The following is a 27,132-nucleotide window of genomic DNA, read 5'->3' as shown; positions in this document are numbered from 1 at the left end:
ATATCTTATCATATCATATCTACGTAGACCTTGGAGGATCTACCTCACCTGGTGAACCCAGCGCAAAAAGTAACTGAAATGATTTAAAAAAAAAATCTATCTGAGAGCCCCAAACTCCAGAGATCAGGTAATCGATTCCGTGCCAATCAAATACATTTCAAATTTTTATAACTTTGAACTATATGTGATTCTCTTTATTCAAAATGGTGAATATGCAGTGTAGAAGATTGTATGAGCCAGAGAAGGATTATTGACCTTAAATGCAAATTGACAGGCTTACCCATAATGCCTTGTAGCTATCACATCACATGGCATAGCACAATAAATAAGGAGGGACCATCATAGGCTGTATAGAAGCCAAGGCAGGGAATGCAGCAGCCGTCTTCTGTCTATGTCTGCCAGTGCACTGCGTTTATAGTTCTGTGACAATTCAATCACACATAAACAATTTTTCAGGGCAATTGAAGGCATCTGAATACTTTCAATTTGTGGCAAATTCATTGGTTATTAATTAAAATTCCAGACTAAATTCTGTGAAGCTGGCAAATTTAAATTGAAAAAGTTTTGATCCCAATGTTCAAGTTTTACAGATAATGGCTTCACAATCTAAATGTAGTGGTTCTAAGGGGAACGGGAATAGGATATCAAATGGGGTCTTTGCTCCAAGGGGTGGATCCAGGATTCCAACTTCGGGCAGAGCAGTATAATAATATTGTGCAAAGCACATATCATCAGATTGTGCCTAATCTTCCTACACTCTTTGCTCCCTTTGATCTCAAAATTCCTGGACCATTTTTGTTCATGCAAGTCCACAACTCCTTCGCACACACAACCTCAGCCGGTGCAGAGTCAGGACTTGGCTTTAGATATAAAGCGAGGAGGGTTAATATTTGCCATTGTCTTATGGATATATTTTATGCACAAAAATTAAACAACGCAGTGGTCTAGAACAAGTCTCCCATCTCTTCCCCAAAATGTGTCCCTGTTGAGCACTCACATTTGTGTAGGTTTGCTCACCGATACCTGATAATATACACTCACTGGCCACTTTATTAGGTACACCTGTCCAACTTCTTGTTAACACTTAATTTCTAATCAGCCAATCACATGGCGGCAACTCAGTGCATTTAGGCATGTAGACATGGTCAAGACAATCTCCTGCAGTTCAAACCGAGCATCAGTATGGGGAAGAAAGGTGATTTGAGTGCCTTTGAACGTGGCATGGTTGTTGGTGCCAGAAGGGCTGGTCTGAGTATTTCAGAAACTGCTGATCTACTGGGATTTTCACGCACAACCATCTCTAGGGTTTACAGAGAATGGTCCGAAAAAGAAAAAAAATCCAGTGAGCGGCAGTTCTGTGGGCGGAAATGCCTTGTTGATGCCAGAGGTCAGAGGAGAATGGGCAGACTGGTTCGAGCTGATAGAAAGGCAACAGTGACTCAAATCGCCACCCGTTACAACCAAGGTAGGCCTAAGAGCATCTCTGAACGCACAGTGCGTCGAACTTTGAGGCAGATGGGCTACAGCAGCAGAAGACCACACCGGGTACCACTCCTTTCAGCTAAGAACAGGAAACTGAGGCTACAATTTGTACAAGCTCATCGAAATTGGACAGTAGAAGATTGGAAAAACGTTGCTTGGTCTGATGAGTCTCGATTTCTGCTGCGACATTCGGATGGTAGGGTCAGAATTTGGCGTAAACAATATGAAAGCATGGATCCATCCTGCCTTGTATGGAGCATCTTTGGGATGTGCAGCCGACAAATCTGCGGCAACTGTGTGATGCCATCATGTCAATATGGACCAAAATCTCTGAGGAATGCTTCCAGCACCTTGTTGAATCTATGCCACGAAGAATTGAGGCAGTTCTGAAGGCAAAAGGGGTCCAACCCGTTACTAGCATGGTGTACCTAATAAAGTGGCCGGTGAGTGTAGGTTCCTTCCACGTTATCAATAAAACTTTGTAACTACCATGAGGCACTTGGTGGGTGATGGGTTAGTGATAATCCACAAGCTGTTTTGGCTTTTTTATTGAATTAAAGGGATTGTTCAGGACTGTAACATTGATGGCCTATCCTTAGGGTAGGTCATCAATGGCTCATCGGTAGGGTGGGGAGCGTATCTTTAAGGTTCTCTGCATTAATAGTATAAAATATTTGCACTTTAGCCAATCACAAGAACAAAGGGGACAGTGAAAAGAATAGTTTATTTTTCTCAAATTTTGCCCGGTGAAGGCGAGTAACCTGGCTAGTTCGGGGCTTAACTAGCCAGGTTATTCGCCTTCACTGGGCAAAATTAGAGAATAAAAAACTCTATTCCTTTCACTGTCTCACGAATGGCTAAACCACGAATATTTTATACTAGCTTGAGGAAGTCCCTTTGACAAATGTATGGTTGTTGTCTTATTCGCTACTAGCTAAATCACATAGACAAGCGCCACTATCCACGTAATTTACATTTCTCTGCATAATTACCTGTAAGTCACGCCCTCTTGGAAAAAAACATAGCACTAAACAAAAAGGGTCATATCTCTGGAACCGTGGCAGATTCAAAAAAAATTAAAATAAAAAACCTAATATTCGGGTGACCATGGTGAATCAAATTCGAGCCAAGATTGACCACTTTTGAAATCCATATGAGACTGCAATCTCTTCTTCGTTTTCGCAATGCCAATAGTGTGTCCACAACTTTAGGAAAAAAGGAGCTGATCTGCAGCACTCGGCAGCGGCTGCTACACATCGTCTAGAGCAGCTCCACTCAACGTTTAGATGTGGACGCTCTAATGCCAGATGGACGTGGGGCGTCTGATCCCAGGAGCTTTGATATCTATGATCTATCTATGTGGAGCCTATTTCTCATCAGGGGCTGTTTTTAGGGAGCTCTTCCGGGAATATAGAAGTCACGATTGTCCCCGCAGACAATAATGTTTACGTGACATCATCTGCTGTCACCAGACACGGTGATTATATGGTAAGGACGGACGCCTCCGTCTCCAGGTCTCATCCAGATCTGATCCTGTAGTGTCAAACAACAGAAATCATCTGGGGAAAGGAAGGTAAAAATTACCCAATGTCAAGAGAACGTTGCGTTCACCCGATGGGATTTTCTGTAACCTGATGAAAAACAGAAATTCATTGCGGCTCAGAAAACATGTCAGGAACAATTCCCCAAATTACAAAGACCGGCAGTTCTGCCCGGGTTAGTTCATCCGATCATGAAAAATATATATTAGTAAATTGCTATTCGTGTAATTCCTTAATACGTACGTTGAAGTTCACCAATGTGATCTCTTAAAGGAACAATCCGGTCTGAACATTTTTTGTTTTCTATCTAAACAGGCAGCTGGGTAAGTTGGGTTCACATATCTGAAAAGATGTGGCATGGACTGGTAAACTATGAAAAAATAAAATAAAAACATGATTTTTTGATACTCTGCGGAGAGATGTTTATGTTCTAAGTCTCTCTATGGCCTCTTAGTGGTTGAAATGTGTATTGCAGCCTGCCAACAGTTTTGCCGTATTTTGTGTGAACTAGACGACTAGAACCCTAGCACCACCTAATGGACATAACAATCCTAAAAGTGAACATCGAGCCTTTAATGAGCCTTGCCATATAACTTAGGATAAAAGCCAAGCCAAAGCCTCAATTTGAGGACATGGTGCTTTGGGATATTGCCCCTCATCAGTGAAGGCACTCTACACAGACTTAACAGACTACCTAAATCCTTCTAAGCTCTATGTAGAAATAGGAAATCTCTTTTGTCTGCATGAGTCATCATTAGAACTACAATTCTACATCACTGCAAAGTCCTTGGCAAGTTGGAGAAGCGGAGCAGCTGGATCAGGAGTTGGAGAGGAGGTGGAGCTCGGCTGCCAAGGACTTTGCAGTGATGTAAAATTGTAGTTCCAATGATGACTCGTCCATGGAAAAGAGACTTCCTGTTTCTACATAGAGCTTAGAAAGATTCAGCTAGTTTATTGATCATAGATATCATAGACCTAATGGAAAAGAGAAGAATTAGCTGGGTAGAAAGGCAAAATGAGCAATTGTAAGTACACATTGCCATATAATATGATGACTGCAATATAATAAGAGGATAAAGACTCTGATGGGAGGAGGAGAGCTTATTTAAGTTTTATTGTGAAAAATTAAAAGAAATACAGTAATTTTATGGAATGTCAGCTCTAACTGTAGAATATTTTAATATAAGCAGGGAAAAAAATTACACAGCCATGCTGACCTGGACTGTCAGAGTAAGTACATCGGTCTCATCTGTTCTAATATAGCTTTTTTATTACTATATGGAGTTTGAGAGATATGCAACATGTGAAAATTTACACAACTGCTGAATATACCCAAATAAAATGGAGACAGGAGAAGAATTTGTCCAAACCAGACAACCTACAGTCAAAAAAAGCTACCCCTTTTGTGACCCTGTTACAAAGCAGTGATCAAATCAGAATATTATTAAGAAAAAAGCAAGTCTGAATGACATGACTATGGCCAAGGGCACACACATGAATGATGTGGGTACTGGAAATGTTGCTCCTTTAAGACTAGATTGAGTCGAGAAGATTGAGATATAGTTTTATGGAAAAAGATTCAGTATGATGTGATATATGTGATGCAGTAACCCCTGTAACAGGTAGGGGGCGCTGCATGGTCTCCCCGGGATGTGCACGGAGTTGTATTGAGGCCATGAGAATTGACCTGCAGTGATGTCAGGATCACGTGACCAGCCCATGTGATCCATTACTGTGGGTGTGGTTACAGGTACATAACGTGACCAGAGTGTGGGTCACATGTTCCTGTGTGGTTCCAGTGTTGGACCTGGAGGGTCCAAGTGCAAAATCCCTGAGGGAGTTCCTGAGGGCTCGGTGTGTTCCTGTGTTGGAAGCCTGAGAGGAGGCTTCCTGGAAAGCACCTGCTGGCGTGGGAGGTCCTAGTAGGAGGACCGGATCCCGGAGCAGTGCACAGTGGAACTGGGGAAGCTGGAGTCCTTCGGTGAGGTCTGGACTGACTAGTGCGTGCCGGCCAGGCAAGTTGGTGATCCCTGTAAGGCAGCTTACCCGGAGGTGCGGACTGGCAAGGAGTCAGCAGGTGGAGCCGGAGCTCCCGTCAGGTATCGTACAGGCCGGTAGTGCTTGTGAGTTCTATGAACTGTGTGGTCTCCCTTGGGAGCTGGTTAAGGGAGGACCAGCGTGTTTAGAGACGACAACCCGGAGTCACTTGTGCTGTCTGTGACTTGGGACGTTGGTGAAGTGTACGGCGTACGGACACCCTGGTAACTGGGCGAAGTGAGAGTCCCAGCACGTTAGTGTCCGTGAGGCAAAGCCGTACACTGAAGTGTTTGAAGATGCAAGTTAATATCACCAGTTGGTACCTGTTGTGTTCCATGTTATGAACTGTGCGTAACCCGGTTTATGAGGCTTAATAAACCGCATGGACTGCTTTGTTTTATAAACCCGTGCCCGTGTGCTTGAATATCGCGGCCAAGTGAGTGTCCCCCAACACTCTCAGTAAGAGAAACCTTACAATGACTAGAAATATAATTCTTTTTAACCTCTGGTCTTTCTGGGCTTAGGAGTCCAGTGGGTGGCACTTACTTGTGTATGGAAATTCAAGCAAGAAAAGATGTCAAGCACTATGGAGGACTGCCCACTGGACTCCTGAGCCAAGAATGAGAAGAGGTTTATATTCATAAAATCTACTCATTTTAAAGCTTTTTCTAAAATTTCCACCTTTCGCAAAAAGATATATATATATTTCCATGTGATTTGTTTCCATGGTAGGTACTCCATTAAATAAAGCTTGTACATTAATAGGGGCAGCATGATCTCTTCACCAGTCACTTGAGATGAGACACTGCCACTAATTACAATGTTGGTCCTATTTGCATTGTTCATTTCTTGACCTGAGATCAAAGTGATTTTCCCATCATGGCATGTTATCACCTATCTGCAGGATATGACTCCCACCGACCCCAAAAACAGGGCTCTGAAAATCCCCATGAGAATGGAGCGTTGGCCATGCAGTGTCTATGCGTCTGCAGGAGATTGCCGATGGTTGTACTTGAAATCTTTGGCAGTCCCTGAGACAATATGAAGTTGTAGGGCACATTTGAGCCACCTCACAATTTTCAAGGATCATCTCAGAGCCCCAGTAGGAAAGCCGGGGAGGAGGAACCCTATTGTGTTCCTTAATCTAGCCCTAGTCTATTCCTAACCCCAGGGATACCCCTGAAGGTGGAGATGCCTGGGTCTCATACCTCTCTGTGCTCCTATGAAATCCTATGCTGTTCCCACCCTCCCTCCAGGAAGGAAATGGGCAGAAGTAAAAGGGTAACACTGGCTGGACAGACAAGGTGAAACGAAGACACAATCAAACAACAGACACACAGGATAAAATACAAAGGGAAAATGGGCGCACAGTAAAGAGGAAGAAAAGCAATACGAAAGAACACCAAAAAGGGAATGTAGAGGTATTCACAACAAACCCTATGCAACAATCTCAAGATGACAAGAGCGCCTCTCCAGAACACTTTCTCCAATGAAGCCAGGAACAGAATGAAGACTCTATTGCTCGCATGGAGGGTAGCCAATTTATATAACGGAAGGGTGTGGTTCCAACAAGCACCACAGCCAATAGACCACAAGGGACTCTAAACCCTTTCCATGCCACAAGAAACCTGTTAACTCATGAATGGCCGTGTGATTTAAAGAGGACCTGTGCTCAGCTAATCGCTGCTATCTTCTAATCCCAGATATACCACAGGTCCCAGCAGAATGAGGCACATTCATGACACCCGTTCTTGTATTGTTGGAGAACTCAGAGGTTGGGTCAGCAATTAGGTGATATCTTGCCAAATAACCCATTAATTTCAATACAGTTTGTGTTTTGCCATTTAAATGTTACTACAGTACAGATATTTACATAAACTTCATCATAGATTATCCTAAAAAATGTTCCAGCCATCACGTACATATCCCGAATAGAAGATTTTATCGACAGCTCAGCTCCTGTTTCCCGGTCGTCCTCATCCTCTGAGATATAGGCTTGGAGAATTCATCTAACGTTATAATGGCAACGAGAAACCTAAGGTTCTCCTAAGAAGAATATTGATCTCTCAGTGACTTTATTGGCAGCTTATAAAACTCTCCGGTGAGAAACAATTAATAAAAAGGAGAGAAAACGAAGCAGATTGCAAGCGCTTGATTGTTATTAGAAATCCTTTTCCAGGAAAATATAAACCGGCCTGGAGAACATCAGATAGTTACACCCGGTGCTTAGGGATGGTTCAATATTTAATTGTGCCGTGCTTCCTCCAGAATGTTCTCCTGCAGTGCTGCGATGTCTGCCGGACTCTCCGCCACTCCTGTAAAATGATTTTACCTGCACTTCGATGCTCACTTATGGGATACAATTGTGTTACGACCCCGTACACTGCAATATGGCATCTACGGAAGTTTATAATCGTACCCATTTTGTCAGTGCCGTAAAAGAGACCTACTCCTCCAAAGTTATTACTCTGTATTAGGGCGGGTGCAGGCGAAACGGGCAGAGACTCTGATTAAGCTCTGATCAGCGTGTGATCCGATTCTCTCAGATGAGGAGAGGATGGAGGAGAAAAATGTTTTTTATGCATCCTACAAAAACTTCATCTGCCGTAAGGGCTGTGAATTGGACCCTCGGGCACTGTCGTAATTCCGAAATGGTCACTAAACCATTCAGATGGTTTCTAATGGCTTCCTACTATAGGAATGCGTCAGAAACATTGGTCTAACCAGTTACATAGAGATATGAAATGACTCATGTATCTGCCCCAGCAATTTGTTTTTGTATAAAGCGGAATGTAAGAACGTCTCGCTAATCTCTGACATATTCTTCTGTGCACAATGCCGATGATTCTGCGGTACAGGAGCTGCTTTGTGCATGGTCTCTTCCATTCCACCTCTTCTTTTTGTGAAGCGTTAGCCGCTCTACGGATAGATTAATTGTAAAGTATCTTACATTCAGGCTTCAGAATAATCAGTCTAGACTTTCTAGATGTGACCGAGCTTCTTTGTCGCCATTCTTCATCAGTACAACGTGTGCGTGGTGGAAGTGGAAGGAGATCAACGTGACGTAGGACCATGATGTCTATTCAGATGACAATATGACCATGGGAACAAAATTTAGAAAATTTGATTTGTTGGTCAAGTCTTTCCAGATACATTATGGCAAAGCAGCATCCTAATAAATGTCCATTTAGGACTCATCACCTGGTGGGGTTCGGAAAACCAATGTTTGAGGTTCTAAAAAGAGTCAGAAACCAAACCCAATAATTCCAGGCTGTCCTAAATATCCAGTTTGTTTTGTGGGGAGCATGGTGCAGAGTAGGGAGAGCAGATCGAGCTGATTGATCTATAGTTCTAATCCGGGGTGGACATTGACAGTGAAGTGCCGCCATGCAGGTCTTGAGTCTACCCCCCATCAACGTATACTCTGCACATTTACATGCTTTTCCCCATTACGCACATATAAAATAAGATAGGTACTTGCTAATACATCACTCACGCATTTTCACATTATACATGTACATACATAGTACACACAAGTATATATATATATATATATATATATATATAAAAATATATATATATATATATATAAATATATATATATATATATATATATATATATACTAGCTGTACTACCCGGCTTCGCCCGGGTTAATGACTGCTGTTAGCAAAATAGAATGTGTTAACAAAAATTTATTCTGCACACAAAAACCACAAAACAAATAGATAGAAATGTAATTATTAAAAGGCAAAAACTAAGCAAATATAAGCATTTCACAACATATATTAGCTTTGTTATACTGAGAATGTCTTTGTTGCCTATATTAACCAATCAGAGCTCAGGTTAATTAACTGTAGCAAAATAGAAGCTGAGCTGTGATTGGTTGCTATTGGCAGCCTGATAAATCCCCAGCCAACAGGAAGCCCTCCCCCCTGGCAGTATATATTAGCTCACACATACACATAATAGACAGGTCATGTGACTGACAGCTGCCGTATTTCCTATATGGTACATTTGTTGCTCTTGTAGTTTGCTTATTAATCAGATTTTTATTTTTGAAGGACAATACCAGACTTGTGTGTGTTTTAGGGCGAGTTTTATGTGTCAAGTTGTGTGTGTTGAGTTGCGTGTGGCGACATGCATGTAGCGACTTTTGTGAGATGAGTTTTGTGTGGCGACATGCGTGTAGCAACATTTTGTGTGTTGAGTTGCATGTGACAGGTTAGTGTAGCAAGTTGTGTGCAGCAAGATTTGTGCATGGCGAGTTTTGCGCGTGGCGAGTTTTATGTGTGGTGCATTTTGAGTATGTGCAAGTTTTGTGTGAGGCAACTTTTGCATGTGGTGCAACTTTTGTACATGTGGCAATTTTTCTGTGTGTGCAAGTTTTGCATGAGGTGAGTTTTCCATGAGGTGAGTTTTGCACGTGTGGCGAGTTTTGCGTGAGCCTAGTTTTGCATATGGCGAGTTTTGCATGTAGCGAGTTTTGAGTGGTGACTTTTGTGTTTCGACTTTTATGTGGCGAGGTTGGTGTGTGTGTGTGGTGAAATGTGTGCTGAGGGTGGTATATGTGTTCAAGCACGTGGTAGTGTGTGGCGCATTTTGTGTTTGTGTTCATATCCCCGTGTGTGGTGAGTATCCCATGTCGGGGCCCCACCTTAGCAACTGTACGGTATATACTCTTTGTCGCCATCGCTCTCATTCTTTAAGTCCTCATTGTTCACATCTGGCAGCTGTCAATTTTCCTCCAACACTTTTCCCTTCACTTTTTCCCCATTATGTAGATAGGAGCAAAATTGTTTGGTGAATTGGAACGCGCGGGGTTAAAATTTCACCTCACAACATAGCCTATGACGCTCTCGGGGTCCAGACGTGTGACTGTGCAAAATTTTGTGGCTGTAGCTGCGACGGTACAGATGCCAATCCCGGACATACACACATACATACATACACACATTCAGCTTTATATATTAGATATACCTGTATGTAATCTCCTGTATATAGTATATACCTGTGTGTCATCTCACCTATATATAGTATATATCTGTGTGTCATCTCCTGTATATAGTATATACCTGTATGTCATCTCCTCCTATACATAGCATATACCTGTGTCATCTCCTCCTGTATATACTATATACCTGTAGGTAATCTGCTCCTGTATATAGTATATACCTGTGTGTCATCTCCTCCTGTATATAGTATATACCTGTATGTCATCTCCTCCTGTATGTAGTATGTACCTGTATGTCATCTCCTCCTCTATATAGTATATACCTGTGTGTCATCTCTCCTGTATATAGTATATATCTGTGTGTCATCTCCTCCTGTATATAGTATATACCTGTGTGTCATCTCCCCTGTAAATAGTATATACCTGTGTGTCATCTCCTGTATATAGTATATAGCTGTATGCCATCTCCTCCTGTATTAGCCCTCGTTCACACGTTATTTGGTCAGTATTTTTACCTCAGTATTTGTAAGCTAAAATGGCAGCCTGATAAATCCCCAGCCAACAGTAAGCCCACCCCCTGGCAGTATATATTAGCTCACACATACACATAATAGACTGGTCATGTGACTGACAGCTGCCGGATTCCTATATGGTACATTTGTTGCTCTTGTAGTTTGTCTGCTTATTAATCAGATTTTTATTTTTGAAGGATACCAGACTTGTGTGTGTTTTAGGGCGAGTTTCGTGTGTCAAGTTGTGTGTGTTGAGTTGCGTGTGGCGACATGCATGTAGGGACTTTTGTGAGATGAGTTTTGTGTGGCGACATGCGTGTAGCAACTTTTTGTGTGTCGAGTTGCATGTGACAGGTTAGTGTAGCAAGTTGTGTGCAGCAAGTTTTGCGCATGGCGAGTTTTGCGCGTGGCGAGTTTTATGTGTGGTGCCTTTTGAGTATGTGCAAGTTTTGTGTGAGGCAACTTTTGCATGTGTTGCAACTTTTGTGCATGTGGCAATTTTTCTGCGTGTGGCAATTTTTCTGCGTGTGCAAGTTTTGCGTGTGGCGAGTTTTGCACGTGTGGCGAGTTTTGCATGTGGAGAGTTTTGCGCGTGGCGAGTTTTGAGCGGCGACTTTTGTGTTTCTACTTTTATGTGGCGAGGTTGGTGTATGTGTGGTGAAATGTGCACTGAGGGTGGTATATGTGTTCGAGCACGTGGTAGTGTGTGGCGCATTTTGTGTGTGTGTTCATATCCCCGTGGTGGTGTGATTATCCCATGTTGGGGCCCCACCTTAGCAACTGTACAGTATATACTCTTTGGTGCCATCGCTGTCATTCTTTAAGTCCCCCTTGTTCACATCTGGCAGCTGTTAATTTGCCTCCAACACTTTTCCTTTCATTTTTTCCCCATTATGTAGATAGGGGCAAAATTGTTTGGTGACTTGGAAAGCGCGGGGTTAAAATTTCACCTCACAATATAGCTTTGACGCTCTCGGGGTCCAGACGTGTGACTGTGCAAAATTTTGTGGCTGTAGCTGCTACGGTTCAGATGCCAATCCCGGACATACATACATACATACATACATACACACACACACACATTCAGCTTTATATATTAGATATATATATATATATATATATATATATATAAAATATGCATGTACAGAGGTAACACAATGACATTTTTGTGATGCACTTGGTCAGATGACCGGACATTGTTTTTCATTCGTTCCAAGTTGTAAAGGCCAAACTTTCTTTTCTTTTCCTAAGCTTCTCTATAGTAGTTCTCTTTTTATTTGTGAGACAAGCCGTATTTTTTATGTACCATTTTACCAAACCCACGCATAGTGCTTTGCAGTGGTATAAACTTTTTTTTATGGGTTTAATGGAGAAAAAAAAACAGTTACCATTTTTTGCGCCTTTTACTGATCTCCATAAATAATCTGTTCACTGTATTATACGGGTTATCATGATTAAAGGGATAATGGCTATGTATTTTGCAGTTTTGTTTTTAAATGGGTCTATCAGGCCGTAAACAATTTTCTGCAGTCTCTCTATGTGTAGATTTTAACGATTGTCCCTGTATTGGACGGTCACGTGGCCACAAGTATGTGATTTGCATACTTGCAGTTACATTCGGACTAGATTGTTATCCAGTTCTCTAAAAAAAACATGAAAGAAGCAGATGAGAATCTACTCAGCTCATGATCATTAATATGCCCCCTTGCTCTAAAAATATCGGGGAACTATGAAAGTGTGCACTACAAAATTTCTCTAGAGCCTAGTAAATCCCTTTGAAATGAGAATGTTCTAATTGTTTTCTAGTATTTTTAGTATTTTTTTTAGAAATTTTAAAGGAAAACAAAAGCTGATGTTTATTTTACCCCTAATATACAGGTATATAGAGATGCTCTAATATGTAGAGCTACGTCTCTATGGACTAGTACACAATGCCTGTAATGAAGAAGATTAGAGGCATTTAGAGGCTTACCCAGAAAAATTCCTCCTATACTTAACACTGCTGCCTGTAGCTCTCTGCTAAAGCTGCTTCCTGCAATGCTAGATGATCAAATCCTTGGAAAAACCACCCTTTAAGAAAAGAATATTTAATAAAGGCATCTAATGAGCACAGACAGTGTCACTGCCATGAGCTGTTGGAGGCACTGTTGAAGCTGGACCAGCGTGTGCCTACATATAGTTTTATGGGTGGAAGATTATAAGTATGAGTATAGGTCGTATTTTTTTTTTCACTTAACTCCCTACTCATTCTATATTTAGGAGTCTAGTAGGTGGACCTCTGAATAGCCCCACCCACTGGACTATTAAATATAGAAATAGCAGCCTACACAGGTTTTCCTTCTTTAAAAGATGTTGATCAGACATAATGTTTAGTAATGAGCGAATATACTCGTTACTCGAGATTTCCCGAGCACGCTCTGGGGTCCTTCGAGTATTTTTTAGTGCTCGGAGATTTAGTTTTCTTCGCCGCAGCTGGGTGATTTACAGCTACTAGCCTGCTTGATTACATGTGGGGATTCCCTAGCAATCAGGCAAACCCCACATGTACTACTTAGCCTGGCTAATAGCTGTTAATCATTCAGCTGAGGCAAGAAAAACTAAATCTCCGAGCACTAAAAAATACTCGGAGCACCCCCGAGCATGCTCGGGAAATCTCGAGTAACGAGTATATTCGCTCATCACTAATTATGTTTAATGTGACAGGTTCCCTTTAAGATGTGATCCTTGGTTGGCCATATCTCTGAAGACTCAAGGACAAAGTAGGAAGCCAGGGCTACCCGAAAGGCCAGTGGTTGCTTTTTTAAGTAACAGTACACACCAGGGGGATAAGACTTAATATCGATTGAGAGTCCAATGGCAATAAAAGAATGACAGACACAATAGAAAAGAGTAGCTATAGAAAGACCTCTCACACACTGTCACTGACACTGCTTCCAGGACTGAAGAGCTTCTATGAATCCAGAGGGAATGTGCCGACGGAGCCAAAGACAGATAAAGAGCAGCCACCTCAGGATATTATATTGTTTGCGGTTCTAATGTTCCTGAAAAATAATGAAAAAAGCCTTGAAAGTGCCATAAATGAGATGATCTGTATTCACACCCTCTCCTGGTGCTCGGCGTTCGCTCGGAATACAAAGGAGGATGATGGCAGGAATATTTACTTGAAGCCTCGGTCCCCATGTCTATTATTTAGGCTGTATATTATGTATTATCTGTCGGTACAATGAGAACATTCTGAGGCACTAGGAATTTGGGATACGGCGAAAAGAACATAGAGGCAATGGAATTGACCCTGTAATGACTGTTTCCTAGTAAGGGTGCGTTCTGGGAACCATAGGCTTGAGGATTATGGATTTATATATATATATATATATATATATATTATTTTTTTAATAAGAACTAACTGGCAGGTAGTTGCCTGATCCACCCAGTCTGCCAGCACAGACCTCTTCTGCTGATGAGTCTACGGCTTCTGCTGATGTCAAATCGGCAGAGCAGCGACTTCTGTTCCACGTTGTTCTGTCGACAGGCTGCTGATGTTATGCTGATTGACAGTTGACTCCCCGCTAGCTAACTGCAAGAAGATGGCTCACAATCAGCATGACGTCAGTGGTGACGCCCCATCGACAGAGCAGCCTGGAAGAAGAAGACCTGCTCTGTTGACATGCAGCAGCTGTCTGTCTGTGACCGCTCTGTGCCTTCAGGACTTATGGAGAAATGTCCTGACCCTACTGACTTTTTCGATGGACAGAGTCTACAGCTCTTCTACTCAACAGACACCAGATAGTTTTTCTAAAAAAGTGGCATAAAGTTCACCGGAGATGCCAAGGGCGACGAAGGGCTATCCTGTTCCTATGGTTCTAACACTAACGTCAGAAGGTTGGTTCATATCGATTTTTGCAGAGGTCTCCACTATGTTCCATCTAATGTAAATCTGGCCCAACATCCTTTCTACCCCACCAGTGAGAAATATTAAGGTGACTCCACACAGTAGCCAAACAGGATTTGTTTTTTGGGAGTAAACTTTTTTTTTTTGTCTTTTTGGGAGTAAACTTTTGTTTTTGTCCTAGAACAATTTGGCCAAGGATTGTTTGCTTTATTTTCTGCTTTCTCAGCTGTGCGGTTATTTTGATTGAATTTGTTTTGTTTTTTGTTCTTTTTCTTCTTATCAGATTTAATGCGATGTCGTTTGTTTTCCTGTGTAATTATGTAGATTCTCTTCAGAGCCGCTGTTTTTCAAGTTATAAATAAAATGGATTAAGTAATGTTCTTTAAATAATCGCAACGGCAAGGAACAAGTTTCTTGTTACATGAGATGTTGACTTCACAATTATGTCGTCCGTGTATATGACTATAACCCATAAGATGTGGTCAAAAATCACCGCACCTATGGGTCACATGGAAAGTACATAAGTAGGGTCATGTGCATCTGGACATCATTCCTCCAGGTCAGGAGTGGACATACCATTGGTGCAAACCTTGCGGCCATACAAGGGCTCAAGGAGTAATGGCAGGAAACAAGTTTCTTGTTACATGAGATGTTGACTTCACAATGATGTCATCTGTGTATATGACTATAACTCATAAGATGTGGTCAAAAATCACCGCACCTATGGGTGACATGGGAAGTACATAAGTAGGGTCATGTGCATCTGGACATCATTCCTCCAGGTCAGGGGTGGAATTACCATTGGTGCAATCTGTACGGCTGCATAGGGACCCAAGGGATAAGGGGGCCATTTCTATTTCTAAAGCAGGTGGAATCGTGCATTATGATGATCTTCAAGACTGAAAAAGTCCCATAAAATATTCTTGCCCAGGGGCAATTGTTCTTCGCCCCACTCCATGTTCCATCCTAAGAGAACAGTGCAAATTACTCCGAACTCCAAGGCTATGTGCACACGTTGAGTATTGGCATGACCAGGACAGTTTCTGTTTTGGAGCCTTCATTTTCTACTTCACTTCTTCAAGAAAGACCTAACTTTTTGTTTTCATAACTTGATTTCATTGGGACGAGTTGTAGTTTTGAACAACACTGTGTAATTTACCATGTAAGGTACTGAAAAACAGAAAAAAATTCCAAATGTGGTAAAACGGTGAAAAAGTGCAATTCCCCCATTTTTTTTTTCATGGCATTCATCATGTAGTAAAAAATGACCTAGCAGTGCAGTTCTTCAGGTCAGTAGGAGTACTGTGATACCAAATGTATAAAGTTTTTATATATATATATATATATATATATATATATATATATATATTCATAGTCTAAAAACATTTCAAACTTTTCGCTTGTGTCGACTTGTAACTTTTTTTATTTTTCGGGATGTGTAAGTGCTTGTCTTCTGCGCACTGAGCCTAAATTTTTATTGATTCCACTTTGGCTTTCATATGATATTTTGATCGCTTTTTATGACACTTTTTTAAAGGGGGTGCAGTAGCCAAAAATAAAAAATGTTCTTGTGTTTTGACTCCTTTTCTTCCTTTTAGCATTGAACGTATGGTTGAAATCATTTTATATCTTGATAGATTGGACCTTTTTTAATGCTGCAATACCAAATAGGTTATCTTTTAATTTTTTTTTTAAATCAGGAAATTTTAGTGCTTCACAGCTTTTTAAGGTTGAAGGGTAGACTTAAATGGTCATTCCCATCTCCAAGATCCTATCTCAATATGTAGTAGGTGTAATAATAATAATATTAGCAAATGCCTTCAATTAAAAATCTAGTATAGTTTTTCTGATTAGCTATGTCTCTTTCCTCATGTGCAGGCATTGCAGGACCTTAGGTATCCATTGTTATGACAACTAACTGTCACTATATCAGTGGTCATAACTAGGGTTGAGCGACTTTTGCTTTTTTAGGATCGAGTTGGGTTTTGTGAAACCCGACCTTCTCAAAAGTCGGATCGTGTGAAATCGGCCGATTCTACTGTAAAGTCGGGTTCCGGTCCCGGAACACGAAACCCAATGCAAGTCAATGTGCATTCATCTCTCTCTCTCTCTCTCTCTCTCTCTCTCTCTCTCTCTCTCCTCCGTGCATATACGGACTATATTGACTCCGGAAATCACTGCAGCCCAAACTGTAATATGGCTCTCTGACGCCGCAGAAACCGGGCCGGAACCTATGTCATCACGCTGCCCACAATTAATTGGCTGAAAAAATGGCGGGGAAGGCATCATTCAAAACGCGACTTTGGCGCCAAGATCGCGTACCGCATGGCCGACCCCACGCTGGGATCGGATCAGGTTTCATGAGACGCCGACTTTGCCAAAAGTCGGCGACTTATGAAAATGACCGATCCGTTTCGCTCAACCCTAGTCATAACCATGGATACCTAAGGTCCTGCAATGCCTGCACATGAGAAAAGAGGCATAGAGATGGCAAATCAGAAAAACTATACTACATTTCTAATTGAAAGTATTTGCTAATATTATTATTATTACACCTATTACATATTGGGGTAGGATCTTGGAGATGGGAATACCCCTTTAAGTCTATCGAATTGAACCTACAACCTAACATGTTGATCCAGAAGAATGCAAAAACCTTATGGGGCACACATTATTAGCTCCATTTGACTCCACATTTGGCAATTAGACTAGTTCTCTGGATCAACGCTCCTCAGACTAGTTCTCTGGATCAACGCTCTTCAGACTAGTTCCCTGGATCAACGCTCTTCAGACTAGTTCTCTGGATCAACGCTCTTCAGACTAGTTCTCTGGATCAACGCTCCTCAGACTAGTTCTCTGGATCAACGCTCCTCAGACTAGTTCTCTGGACCAACGCTCCATCAATCTTTTTTTTTTAAATTATATTTAAATTTTTACTATATTTCTTGGCCCCCTTAGTCATTTTGATCCAACAATCACTCGATCGCTTATTCTATATTACTGCGATGCTAGAGTATTGCAGTGTATAGCTAAATAGTGATTCTCCTATGAAGCATTGTCAAATGGTCCCTTATCAGGTTATTCATATATTTTCAGGACGAATAAGAAAGTAATGGTATAATACCAAATTCTATAAAGAAATTCTATAAAATTGATATTTCAGAGTGCGGGGTACAAGTATTAAGTATACAAGATCCATGCGATTTCCCAGGAAGAATAAACGACACATTTCCCCCAGTAAAACCTTCGGCAAATTTTACAATTTATTTCACGAAAACTAAATAAAGAACTTTGAACAGCCACCTCATTAGATTTAATGTATTTGATTAGCAGTTTTCAAATAATGTGATGAGGGTTTAATTGTAAGTGTTCATTTAAAATGTAAATGAGAAAAGCTGATGGATGCTAAAGAACAGATTATTACCGAGTGAGGACATTCCGAGGAAAAAGGTGAAGATTCCGCCATTTATTCCAAGACCGGATTCTTAAATTAAGTGATTTATGGAAATATTTTTCGGCGGACCGTCCAGTCTTATAGCTCTGTAAAGGGATGTCCAGAGCTTTAATAGGGCAAGTGCAGACAAGCGTATTTGCATTCCGAGTGCGATCCGACAAAACATCGGTTTGCACTCGGACCAATGTTAGTCTATGGGGCTGTGCGCACATCCAATGTTTTCATTAGACGAGGGAAAAAAAAATCGCTGCATGTCCCAGTTGGATCCAAAATACAGATCAGACTTGGCCATGCAAGTCAATGAGTTCCTGTTGGAAAACAATGGATTGCACTCGCATGACATCTGAGTGCAGTCCGATTTTTGTGCACTCACACAATGGAGAAGAAGGAGAATTTTTTTTCTCCATCTTCTCCTTAGTCATGAGAATCGGATCACACTGTGCTCAAACACTGTATATTGCATAGTGATCTGTCTTGGGTAGTGCACCTCTACTCATATTCACTACAATGGGAACTTTACGGCAGTGCCGGAGAACGGCCACTACATTGTTCAGAGTAATGTTCCTACAAGACAAACTGAAGAAAAAAAATGTTGAAAAAAACATGAATGAGCAAAATCAGTGAGATTTCTGAAATCTCATGCACACCCTACTTATTTTTTCCTTGCAGATTTGAACCATCAAAGCATTTTGTTTTGTATTTTTTTTTACAAATCTGCAGGATATTAATTCTTTCAGCATTTTTGCAACGTTTTTTCACCCATTCAAATAAATGAGAAAAAAACATGTAAAAACGCATGCAAAAATGTGTCAAAAATAAGTCAAAATGCTCGTATTTTCTGCAGCGTTTTTGTTGCCAACTCTCTGGGCTTTGTTTTGAAGCAGAAGAATGTGCTGCAAATACTCAACATATCATCATTCCATTTCTTTCCCACAATGAACTTTATGGTGAGTTTTTGATGCTGCAGATTATCTGCGACATTTCTGCACCCAGTGAGTAAAATAGGTTAAGCAGCATCAAAAACTGAGCAAAAACACATCGTGGGAACATAGCCTCAAAGTTTTGGAAAACAGTGACGACAAAATATCTTTGTGCAATTTTGTTAATCTGCTGACAGTACCACATCCTGCTTGACTTAAAATATTTGCCAATTAAAGTGTTTGTACCATCCGGATAAAAAATACCCTATTAGAATCCCCACCATTAATCAAAGTGCTGATGTGATGCTAGTCACTAGTCACGGACAAGTCGTGAGGCAGGGAAGTCAAACGTTCTGGGGTCAGATACCATGAAAGCACGTAGTAAACTAAGGGAAAAGACAAAGGCGAAGTCAGGTCATGGTTTGAGGTCAGAATATCAATAAGATAGTAGATCTGAGCGAAGGGGTTAGGCCAGACAGAATGAGCTCCAATGTGAGGCAGCAAAATATGAACAGAAAAGAAGAAATACAAGGAAACCACTGAGCAGATGCATCATCTGGCAGAGATCTGGGACTAACAGCTTAGCTAAGTAGCTGGGTAATTATCTGGAACAGGGAACATCTGAAAGAAGCTCAGCACCTCCCAGACTCAGATTGGATGGCTGAGTTGTCAATCAAAATACTGACAGCTCAGAACACCCATGCACTGGACTGGACAACTGAGCTGTCAATCAAAATGCTGACAGCTCATTACACCCGTACATTAGACTTGACGACTGAGCTGTCAATCAAAATAGTGACTCTTAGCATACCCCTGCACCAGATTGCAAGACTGAACTGTCAGTCACTGTGTCTAAGACACACTAAGCGGAGGAATCATGACAGTGGAGCTGTCATCAAGCAATTACCCCCACTTTGATAAGCTGATTGGATGGATCAAACTCTCATCATTTCCACCTTAAGTAGATGACTGGTAGGGGCAGAGCATTTTTTCTCCATGTTTACTAAGCAAAGCACTGTCTACTTTGTCGTGGCTGAGCCTCATGTTGCCATTCCCATTTAAGCCGCAATACCGGACATTGCCATTGCAAAATGTGCGCCACTGCCTCTTCAATCAGCTGTTAGATGCGATTGTCAGAAATTGAAACTCCACCCATTGATATCAATATCAATGTTCTGGAAAAACCCTTTCAGGTGGAAAATACTTTTATGAATGAAAGGATATGTCCAATTTTCCAACTTTATTTTCAACAGAATGTATAAAAAAAAGGGAGGAACTTTTGGGTTCCTCCATGGTTGGCTCCATGGTTTCAAGACTAAAACGACTTTTTATGTGTAGTCCGATCCTGCAGTTATCTTACTCTACTCACCTTGTCTCTTCTTCTACTGTCTACAGATTGACAAAATTAAAAGTAGAGAGAATGGAGTAACACGTGACTGCAGAATCCGACTACAGAAGGTTTATTTGTAGTCTGTCACCTAGGAGATACATTGTTCCGTGTAGGATCTGCAAACACAAAATGGTTGTATCTTTTTTTTAATTAGTGAGGACACAGGCTTTAATATATAGTTGTAGGAGGACATCATTATTCCCATGTTTTATTTTAAGTGCACATTTACTAAACACAGATGTGAATATTTTAGATATTTTCAGTATTTATGGGTCCTTTGCGAGAGGGTAATGAATGCATACTTAGTACAATTGAATGGGAGAATCGTGGTTATTTTTTGCATCTTCGGTATAAAATTGTGAGTTTCAGCGGCTGGGAACGTGCTCTACATTCCTTTGCGCGGTCACCGATCTTACGTTTCATAAAAGAAAGTAGCAGGTGCGGTAAATAAAGAAAGAGATAATCTACATAAACAAAATGTTCTGAATGCGAGCGCTCGGAAACTCATGAATTCTTCATGCGGGAATATTTTTTTTTTTTAAAAAAGAATTCTGTTATCTAAATTCTAAATGGGAAAAAAAAGAAGAATAAAACTGTTTAAATTAGATGGGTCGCCTCCTCTGCTCCTTCCATCTTAGGGTTGTCATTGGTGTCTGATGAACTGATTGGCGTTTTCTTATAATATGGTTTAAAGGGTTATTCCCATCTCGTAAAATGGTGGCGATCACCTAGGATGTGTCTTCATGTTATGATCAGTGGAGGTCTGTCCTGTAGGACCTTTTCCGATGCAGGAAAAGACTGCTAAGGTTGGTTGGACCAGTGGTGTAACTTGAAACTCATGGGCCCCGATGCGAAAGCTCTAAAGGGGCCCCCAAATATTTTAAATCTGAATAGCAATAGTCTTTTTCTATAGGCCAAAGGGACTATTAGGGCCCCCTAGGCTCCAGGGCCCAGGTGTGATTGCAACCTCTGCACCTGTTGCAGCTACGCCTCTGGGTTTGACCTTCCCTGATCATAAAGCGATGACATATCCTAACAGCACACCTTCACTTATGGCATAAAAATATCCCTTTAAGCTCGCAAATAACAGCCATCGAGTAAAAGTGAATTGGTAATGTCAATTATTTGCATGAGTGCGTCTAAGCAGGTCATGGACCTTTAAGGTCACAGTTATTAAAAAAAAGAAGCTGAATATAAAAAGTGTTCCCTTTATTAAACTGCATATTTTGGAAATAAAACAATTAGGAATGAGATAACATCTGTCTAATCAATCCCTTCTTTAACGAGTCACTGGCTGAATTCGGATTTTTGGGCATGAGTGTTTATCGATCTTTTGTTTAACAGGAGATAGAGTAAAGGGGAGAGGCTCCTGCTGCAGGAAGTTTTCGTACACCCAGATTCAGGGCTAGGAGGAGAAAGAGGGGAGCATCGTAGATCTTTTATAACACCCAGAGAAGATTTCTTTAATTATTTCTCAGTGGTTATTGTAATATGAGACAAAATAGGATTAATGTCACGTTGCTACAATCCAGGTAGGTGCAGGCTCCACTAGATGGCAGTAGAGTGGAAGCAGGACTGTATCTAAACAGAGCTGGCCTGCAGTTCAGCAGTGAGGCTATCACAGGTGGCAGCAGAATAGTCAAACTAGCCAGGTGAAATCCTAGACTGTAGAGCAGTACCAAAGGAATAAGCAAACTCACGGTCAGAGACAAGCCAGGGAGTCAGTAACGGTCAGGAGCGGATTAGCCAAAAGACAAAAGACAGAAGCAGGTCAGGATACAAGCCAAGTCAAAACCATGCAGTCAGCACACTGAAGGGAAACACTGAGTCAAGACAGGAATAGGAGAAAAGAGAGACACGGTTCAGACAGCAACGCAGCAGGACAAATCAGAGCAATCAGAGTCAGCTACAGCAGCACTAGGCAACAACTATAACTGACATGGTCTGCAGGACACAGCGGGGATAAATAGCAAACCTGAGACCAAACTGAGGCTGAGAAAGTTTAACTCTTGACATGACCAGACTGGGAAAAAGGGAAAACGGGACTCAAAACCCGGTCTGGATCTTGACAATTAAACAGGATATTAAATGAGTTGTCCATGCTTAGGGCTCACATAGAGTGACTGCAGACTTGTGTGTCCTAACCGCATGCACAGTGCGCGCTGTCGGGATACTCTGGTGCTGGCACTAGGAGCTGGCAATCATGTGAACGCAAGTATCCGATTTGGATACTTCAGGCCACATTCCGATTAGACATGTCCGGTCTTGCACATGTCTAGTCAGCATGTGATCACATATATGAAAATCGGATACTTGCAATCACACACCCGCCTGCTCCCAAAACCGGCACCAGAGAATCCTGACAGCGTGCAATGTGCGTGCTATGACGATTCACAAGTCTGCAGTCACATAGAGTGATGGCAGACTTGAACCCCAAGCCTAGATAATCCCTTTAAGATAGAAATGTGTGGGGATATTTGTAAGCATTTTTGTGCATTTTAGTGTTCTTTTTATCTGTTAGATGGAATGCGCCAGGAACTGTCTGGTGGCCGTGTGCCACGTTTCTGCTACCCATGCTCTCAGCAGTTAATTGCCAATTGTGGTTGGCATGCGGAGCACCCACACAGCTGGCACAGGTTTGGTAAATCATGTTTGCTATGCCTGATCTGACATTTGGAAGCTATGTTATTGCAATGCATTGTTATTGTGTAATTTTTTGAACGTACACATTTTAGTCAACTCTCTAAACATCTTGGTAATTGCGGTCTGACTCCTTGAATCTCATGTCTTTCACAGATCAGTAAACAGCAGCTCCAGACAGTGAAGGATCGCTTCCAGGCCTTCTTTAATGGTGAGACTCAGATTGTGGCAGATGAGGCATTCATGAACGCTGTGCAGAGTTACTACGAGGTAAGACTTTGCTATACATTATCACTGCAGTTCTCCCTGGTCTGGTCCTCCAGCTTTACAATGTTGCTGTCATCTGTCATTAAAGGGGTTTGACTCATTAGAGACAACTCTTCGAAATTCAGCTACTAGGGCGATCACGTGGTCATCTCGATCTCATTACCGACATTTGAGCAAACAGTTGATATTCGCAGTGGAAGCTTCAGCCAGCGACTGTTCCAAAGAAAATGTAACATCACATGGTGGCGGGTATTCAGGCAAAATACAAGAATAGATTGAGTCTGCCATAATGGCAGTCACCTATTCAGAGCAGCTCTCTGTTCTGGTTGACAGAGGGGAGTCTCAAGTCTTTAAGATGTACATAGGCCTTAACAGGACAACGTTTGTATTGATATGACCCATTAAAATTCCATGTCCTCTAGTAAATATGATTGTTTGCCATTCTCTAACACAAACAAGATGACTCTGCTAACTCTGTCACATTCTACACAGCAAAGCTGAAAAAGTGAGTTGCAGACAACATGAAATTTCAGTCTTTAAAATGTACATAGGCCTTAACAGGACAACGTTTGTATTGATATGACCCATTAAAATTCCTTGTCCTCTAGTAAATATGATTGTTTGCCATTCTCTAACACAAACAAGATGACTCTGCTAACTCTGTCACATTCTACACAGCAAAGCTGAAAAAGTGAGTTGCAGACAACATGAAATTTCAGCCAACTATGCATACTCCAAATGCCAGTGTAAAACATAGAATATTCCATGATTATTTTACATTTACAGGCAAAGATGAAATACCAAAAGGCCAGGAATTTATGATGTATTGATTTGAACTAAGAAGCTAAAGTACCTTCCTTGGGGTTTACATATAAGAAAAATCATTAAAGAACACAAAAAAATCTCAATTCATTGCTCTAATAATGGTAAAGGATGTATTGTGTAGTTTTATTTCAGATCGGAGCCAATGTTTTACTTATCTTATTAGTGAGATTGCTTTGCAGGCTCGGTTACATTCTACACAGCAAAGCTTGAAACTGAGAAGCAGGGTGAAGACATATCAGCCTGCTGGTCAGTTTGAGATTAAATATTTCAGGGTATTTTTTTACAGATAGTCACAAAAAAATAGAAAATTCCTAGAGCTTGGCCTTCATGTCTTGCTTATCATACCGATGAGAAGATTCTGACTACCCTGCCAAATGCTACACAGCGAAGCTGAAAGTTGAGCTGCAGACAAAAGGAAATGTACTACAATAGTCAATAATAATAGTGAAATATTTTCAGCCTATTTTTTATATAGATAATCACATACGAGATACGAAAAAACACCAGAGATTTGCTGTTGGGTATTACTCATCTTACTAATGAGATTACTCCGCCGATATAGTCACACTCTGCACAGCAAAGCTCCCTTTCTGCAGTCATCTCATTTCACAGCTCTCTCGATGAGGAGAGAAGTATTTTATTATAGCTTTATTTCTCATTTCCTATCATAATTTACTCACGAAGCAATGCATTTGAATACATTGCATGTTTCAATACCGTCAGAATTTTAAAGGAATACTAATTAAACAATTCCCCAACTTACGACCTCAGATACTAATTTCTGTAATTATAAAATGTTTGGATGGACGTCAGTACTTGGGGAAAAAACCACCTCCATTGCGGGGTCATTATATGTTCTTAGGAAATGTTAACTGGTCTTTGGGATTCATCTTCTCCAGCATAAATAATAGAGAGGGTATTGTACATGGAAAGGTTATCTACATGTTGTAGTCGCGAGTGATGGCTGCAGAATTGCTAAGAAACTGCTCTTAGATGTTTTATTTTGTCTTGCTCCTGCTGTTCCACCTCACTAGCGCTTCCTTTCATACTCATCAGAATGTGCTGTGAATACTTAGTGAGATACATGGAAACCCGCGGATCTTTATAAGAGCAATCGCAGACAGTGAAAACTGCGAGGAATCCATCTGTAAAACGCACTCACCTGTATATAAATGCACTGGCGGTCCTGCTGTAGAGTACAAGCGGAAAGTGACTACATATCTTATTGTATCTGTGTTTGTGGACCAGTCAATTTAATTTTATTGTTTCTAAAGGGTAATAAATATTTTTAAAAATATATCACATCCTAGGGACATTTCAGAAGTTTAGAGCTTTTCAAGTTTAGAGGGATCTCGAGATCCTTACTGAGCGCTAAAATAATGGGCCGAATTGGAGAGAGGGTGAGTGAGATAGAAAGTCTATGGAGACAATTCATCAGAGCTTTTATGCCGGAAAAGTGGTGTAAAAGCTTTGAAAAGTTGCAAAAATTTTGAACAACGTGGAGTTGCGCCAAAGATTTGAGACTTTTGGCATTTTGATTTAATTCTGCAGAACTGGGTGAAGCTGGGGAGGGATGATGGCCGGCCACTCTGCCTGTCCAATTAATCCAAAGTTCAGATATCCTACTCCAGTCCCTGACTGGAGTAACATTTCTGGCACAGCGTATTGATGCGCACGCCACTCAGCGGATGCACTGAATTCGTTAAGTGGAGTGCATGTCTTAATGATTCTTGCTCCAGGAAGACTGATGACTTCATGGATGGGTCCCTAAGAGGCCAAACCACAATTGCTCTGCTCTCCAAAAATAGTTGATTAGTAATGAAGGGGTAGAGCAAGGAGACAACACACACTTTTCAATCCTTTACGATGGAGGTACTTGGCTCCACTGAGCGTTTCATCCTCTTCTTTATCAAAATGACAGGTACATTTAAGATGGAACCTCTCACCGAATTCTTGCTGCCGAAACAATGGGCAGCATGAATCAGATCCTGGCTGCATAATCGATATTGAACGTTCCATTGTTTCAAAGAAAGTATAGTTGGAAGATCTGGTCAGGGGCCATATGAGATATGAGGTGAGTGTTGCCCCCAGTTGGCTTTTTCCAATGCTACTAGAGATGATTGATAGAACTTACCTGTCCATCACCTGGAGAAGAAGCGGCTGTGGTCAGCACTGGACTAGTCTCATCTCCGGTTAAGGTCTCTGCCTCTCTCTTCCCACTATGTTTACTCTGAAATGTTGGACCTATCTTCGGGTTAGGCTATCTGACACCCGGCAAATATTCACTAAAACAGACATGTCAGGAGTGGCGATAGGTCCCCTTAAAATTGCAAAAAGCTATTTCCAGGACTGACGTTCCTCTTTTTGATTATTTTAGGTATTCCTGAAAAGCGACCGTGTGGCCAGAATGGTGCAGAGTGGAGGTTGTTCTGCCAATGACTCTCGCGAAGTCTTCAAAAAGCACATAGAAAAGAGAGTGAGAAGTCTTCCCGAGATCGACGGCCTCAGCAAGGAGACTGTTCTGAGTTCCTGGATGGCTAAATTCGATGCCATATACCGAGGGGAAGAAGATCCCCGCAAGCAGCAAGCCAGGATGACAGCGAGCGCAGCCTCCGAGCTTATTCTCAGCAAGGAACAACTCTACGAAATGTTTCAACAGATCTTGGGGATTAAGAAGTTTGAGCACCAACTTCTGTACAATGCATGCCAGGTGAGACGCCATGTATGATTTGTAGGGACGGCTCTTATCCCTTTGGGTCTTTTTAATTTTTTATGTCAGATCAAGAACTCTAAAGAAAACCAGTTCATCCATCAGTGAGCTCGCACGTCGTCATCATCTGGCAGGAAATGAGGCCAAAACCGCTAAACTGCTTAGTCCACAGCCATTGTGTTGTCTCTACATGATACATTAATGCTGATGGAGGGAACTCTTCGACTTATTTTCATACATTACGCCTTTATGTTGCATTGAATAGTTTAATTGTTCTTGGAGTTAAAAATATCACGGCTCTTCATACTAGAGGAGCTCCGGAGCACCCCATGCAAGGGTGTGAATAGCATTAGTCTCTTTATGGAGAGCAATAATGGTCTCTGTTCACTGGCGGTAATGAAATCCTTCCTTAATATTGGCACATTTACATCAGAGCCATCATCTTGTGTTTTCTTGGTAGCAATGCTACAGTAATAGCTAAAGTCCACATATATGGCTGATAAATGTATGATC

At 41.3% G+C, this 27,132-nt stretch overlaps 1 protein-coding gene across 20 annotated transcripts in view; it reads left to right on the top strand.

Annotated features, from left to right (window-relative positions):
- Positions 1-27,132, top strand: part of CADPS (calcium dependent secretion activator) — a 434,847-nt gene that overhangs the window by 96,139 nt on the left and 311,576 nt on the right. For all 20 annotated transcript variants that reach the window (XM_077275863.1, XM_077275861.1, XM_077275860.1 and 17 more), the window contains exons 2-3: positions 22,974-23,087; positions 26,287-26,619. In XM_077275863.1, the coding sequence (XP_077131978.1) occupies positions 22,974-23,087; positions 26,287-26,619 (447 nt within the window). The remainder of the gene's footprint in view (positions 1-22,973; positions 23,088-26,286; positions 26,620-27,132) is intronic.

Source organism: Ranitomeya variabilis, chromosome 8, assembly GCF_051348905.1.
Source record: "Ranitomeya variabilis isolate aRanVar5 chromosome 8, aRanVar5.hap1, whole genome shotgun sequence".
NCBI lineage: Eukaryota > Metazoa > Chordata > Amphibia > Anura > Dendrobatidae > Ranitomeya > Ranitomeya variabilis.
Note: the sequence above shows the minus strand (reverse complement) of the source record. Positions and strands in the feature narration are given on the sequence as shown.